At 38.4% G+C, this 4909-nt stretch overlaps 1 protein-coding gene across 1 annotated transcript in view; it reads right to left on the minus strand.

Moving 5' to 3' along the window:
* Window positions 1-4909, minus strand: part of ARHGAP21 (Rho GTPase activating protein 21) — a 75664-nt gene that overhangs the window by 17045 nt on the left and 53710 nt on the right. The window contains exon 7 of the mRNA XM_009330570.1: window positions 1-36. This exon is cut by the window's left edge and continues 129 nt beyond it. Within this exon, the coding sequence (XP_009328845.1) occupies window positions 1-36 (36 nt within the window). The remainder of the gene's footprint in view (window positions 37-4909) is intronic.

Here is a 4909-nt window from a genome sequence, read left to right on the forward strand (position 1 = left end):
CAATATCATGGTCAATACTAGGACTAGTCGGTTCATCTACAAAGGTAATGTGTCATATATTAACATATTAAATGCATTAAGCAAATGCTCAAACTAAATAGCTGTCTGAACTTCTCATTATTGGGATATCAGATTAAGTATCTTAAAACATGAAGTCTTTCAAACAAATGTAAGGGTCCAATTAATTCACACTGTCAAGTGTACTTCTTTTTGTTTGTTTGTTTTTAAGAAAGAGAAGCCTGTTTCACTTAGTAAGAATGTTAATTGTACGTGAGACATAAGGGCAAAGAACATCATACCCGATTATAGATTTTGCTGTGAGCGAATGAAACAGGAATTATTTGCTGAACTCTTTTAATATTATTTTTAAGTAGACTATTTTTGTTTATGTGCATAAGTGAAAAACACTTATTACATCAGTAAGCCTAAACTCAAGAGAGATAAGTACGATTTCCTACAATAAAATATGGGCATTCAGACTACCGAAAACCATTTGGTTTAAACAAGTCTTCAAATAATAAAGCCAAGTTACAAGCAAACAAAAAAGCATTTTAAATAGATTTCCAGCATCCAAAGAACCAATCCCCCCCCTCCTCCATACATTCAAATAAAGAAGCAAGTATTCATATTTTTAAAAGATGGCACTACTACATACCAATTAGTTCTTCCACTAATTGTTCATACAATTGATCGCATGCCATACATGCCCAGCACCTCACAGTCTCAATAGCCACAAGGGTCATCATGAAAGATTCCAAAAAGCTTTTAAGTATTTCTAGTATTTAACACGTTTCTTACAAGATGGAAGAAGCCAAAAGATGCATTTTCAATCATTCTGAGAAAAGAGCCGTAACATCTTCTAGAACACATTACTAGGACTAGAAAAATAATTCTACTTCATGCTCCGGTAGAAGAGGGAATGGGGAAAAAAAAAATCAAGTCACAAGCAGGGGCTGAACTGTACTGCCGTAATGAATATGAATGTATTATAGGTGCTAAGAATTGTAATATGCAGAGCTACTGAAAAGCCTATTGAAATCAATGAACACTCACAGACAGAGGTTTATTCTTTGCTTTGTGTGAACACAACTGCGTGTGCTGCATTGTGCTTTTCCAACAGTCACTAACAGTTCTGTTAAGGCAGCACTTGAACCATCAAAATTTGACAATGTAAATTTAAAACAAGGCAATAAACAATTAAAGTACAGGAAGGTTTTGCAGTAACACCCCTCTAAATTGTCTGGAGTGGAAAACATAATAATTTTCTAAGTTATATGTTAAAAAAAGCATACCCCCAAAAAAACTAGCTGCAAACGAGAAACATTAATAAAAAGGGAAAGCAAAAGAATTCACAGCAAAACTGTGATATTACAATTTTAAAAATTCCTAAGTTTTACTTGCATCCACAGCAATAAATTAGAAGCGTTTACAGACCTCTTCTCTAGAGCAACTAGGAGATGGGAAGAACCTCAGTTACACTTCCATTTCAAAACTACAACAGCTCACTGTCCTATTGCCTTTTTTCATTTGCTCAGTTTCCCTGCAGCAAACCCGGAGAGGACGACACTAACCTTGACTAAGGAATATAACCACCCACTGAACAATTAATTAGTTTGTAGCATGCAAACTGGAAGTGCTCAGCTTTAAGTTACTTATGTTACAGACTTAACTCAAAGTGTCACAGTCTCTACTCCCAGAAGTTACAAAAATGCTAGTACTTGAAATAAATCTGTAAAAGCTGTGAATACGAAAGTGTTAGGCACCCCTACAACCGCTACACAATTTCCCCACAACACTTAAACCCAAGAATTCAGCTGAGGAAAAAACAGTTTCTAAGTCCTTGAAAGCAACAATAATTATTCAAATTATTATTACTTCACAGTGGATCTTATCCCCCGATGAATCAAATTAAAGTGGTTTTAGAAATAGGCAAACTTTGAAGAAATTGCAAATGACATTGGTACAGGAGGGAAATAACTCTGTTCAATCCCTGAAGAGGCTGAAGGTCAGCTAATGGAAAGCTTTTACCTACTGTAAAGTGATTATACAGCAAACCATGATGTACACCATATGAGTTACTGCCTACTAATTTAATGCACTGGCAAACTCCACAGCTGCTGTCCAATAAAAAACAAAACCCAAACAATGATATATATCCCTTGTATTTTGACTTTCCTCTTCAGCACTTGCAGTATTTGTCTCCCTTTTCAGTTTTCTTGATTAATCGGTGTATTTGCACCCCAAAATTCCTCACACAGCATGCAAAAGGATGTGTTCAGCTCACCAACCAATGAAAACGACTGTGTCTGAAACACGGTGAAGCATACAGAACAAACAAGCCAGAGGAGAAGCCACACAAAATAATTCTCCTTCAGTTTGTCATCTCCCAGATTACCCGTGTCCCTTTAAATATTTGTAACAGAAAGGTCAAAGACTCCAGGACTACTTGAGGTTTTATTTTTCATTTGAAAGAAGGATACAAACACAATTTATTCTGCACTATTGCCTATAAAACGACCCAAGAGACCGGCCATCGGAAAATGCGCCAGCATGGTGACAGAGCATCTCTGGCAAAGGGGAAGATGCCGCTTGTCACCTCTGTTTGCACATGAGCATGCAACTGGTCAACAATTGCAACTAGCCATTTTCAGGAAGAGCCATTCAATGCAAAAATATTTATAGGGGGTAAGACACTGAAAACTTGTCATAAACAGGCAACACAGCTCCAACTACAGTTAACTTGCATTAACTGATTTGCTAGCTAAAGCAGAGAGAAATTCATGTATCAAAGTACATTTGTCTTGCAGTGCAGCTGGAGATCAAGGACCTACAAAGAGAAGGAGCATCTACACACAATGTAAGTGATCTGGAAAAATATGAACTTTCTGATTCTGCAAAGACACAAATTTACACTGAATGGGCTCAGAGGCAGAACTAGAGATTTCAAAACCGAGGATTACATGGGTGAGAAAGCATGACAAAGAGGACATACTATCCCCACTCTGTGGATGAGGAACTAAGGAACAAGTATTAACCAATTTTCCAAAGATTCAAAGGAATGAACACCAAAAAAAATCACTGAAAAAAAATAAGCACAGATCTGTATCATACCCTACTATGCTGCTACAATACAATTTTATCATGATTAATATATTTGATGTCTTTGTTTATACCTGAATCTCCTGGAACAGTCTTTCAGGATCACACATGAAGGTTTGAAAGTAACAACCTGAACACTTGAACACAAAAGGGGGCACATTCTGAGAACCTTAAATATAATTTAAATGAATCACAGAATTGTTCAGGTGGGAGCAAACCTTGGAAGGTGCCCTAGCACAACTTCCTCCTCTGAGCAGGGTTAGCACTGAATTCAGACCACATTGCTCAGGGCTTTTGTCCAACAAGTGCCAAACAGAGGGGAATGATCTCTTCTCTCAATATCCTGGCTGTGCTCTTATTGATGCAGACCAGTACGGTGTTAGTTTTCATCACCATCAAGGTGCCAGCACCACTGCAGGAGGTTAGCCTAATCTAGGAGCAGGACTTAGCATTTGTCCTTGAATTTCAAGAGGTTCCTATCAGACCATCCCTCTAGGCTAAGTCCTTCTGAATATGCCTTCGTGCATATTAACTGCGCCCCCTAGTTTGATGTTGTCTGCAAACTTGATAAGCGTATTCCATCTCCTCTCTAGGTCACTGATAAAAGATATTAAACAAGAGGGACCCTGAAGAAAGCCACTTGTAACCAGTCTCCAGGTAGAATATGAACCCTTAGCCACTACCCTTTATACCTGACGATCCAGTTTTCCTACGTATCCAGCAGTACACCCATCTAGACTATGGCACAAGGATGGTGTCGCAGAAAAGGTCAAAAGCCTTGCTAAAGTCAAGGTTGGTGACATCCTTGTGTTCTCCACTCATTCACAGATCTAGTCACCTGACTATAAAAGGCAATCACATTGGTGAAGCACTATTTACTCTTGGTAATTCCACACTAGCTATTCCCAATCACCTTCTCCTTCATGTGACCAGAAATAAGTTCCAAGAGGACCAACTCCATGATTTGCCCAAGGCAAATTGACTGCTTTCCCTGGATTGTCCTCCTTATCCTTTTTCAAGATGGGTGCATAATTTGCTTTTTTCCAGTTAACGGGGACCTCCCTGAGTCCCCATGATCCTTCAAAGATGATAGACAGTATCTCTGCAATGACATCAGCCAACTCTCTCAGCACCTTAAGATGCATTTCATTGGGTCAGATGGACATGTATGGGTTGAGCTGCACTGGAGCTGTCTTAAGAGTTTCCTGTGTATCCAAATTGGTTACGATTCTGGGTTTTGTTTGTTTGTTTTTCTTAGGTTTTTGTTTTGTTTTGTTTTTTGGGGGTGTTTTTTTTTTTTTAAGGAAATTGTTTAGTTAACTGAATCATAACATATAAACATGGAGAGCAAATTCACAGACTAACTTTAAGCCCAGAGAGGCTAACCATCAGGGATGCTTGGGCTATCATTAACAGAGAAAGATGATTTCTCCCACCAACCCCTGGGGATTCAGATTGCCATAACTTTCTTCACTGATAATAGAAAGTGACTGAAAAAAACTAGCTTCCCAAGGCTAAAGTCATCTTTCACTTTTATTCCCCTTTGGACATGGCAGACTTGCAAGCAGTATCTCAACACCTCAAAAGACTGTAAGAAGGAATTGTATTTAGTAAGTGTATTGCAGACCACATTACCATTTAAAACACTAATTTAGGCATTTCAATTTAAACAGACAATGTGAATCAGAATCATTAAGGTTGGAAAAGACCTCTAAGATCATCGAGTCCAACCATCAACCCAACACCACCATGCCCACTAAACCATGTCCCTAAGCGCCTCATCTACCCGTCTTTTAAATACTTCCAGGGA

The sequence above is a fragment of the Pygoscelis adeliae genome, unplaced genomic scaffold, assembly GCF_000699105.1.
Source record: "Pygoscelis adeliae isolate BGI_AS28 unplaced genomic scaffold, ASM69910v1 Scaffold27, whole genome shotgun sequence".
NCBI classification, from domain to species: Eukaryota; Metazoa; Chordata; class Aves; order Sphenisciformes; family Spheniscidae; genus Pygoscelis; species Pygoscelis adeliae.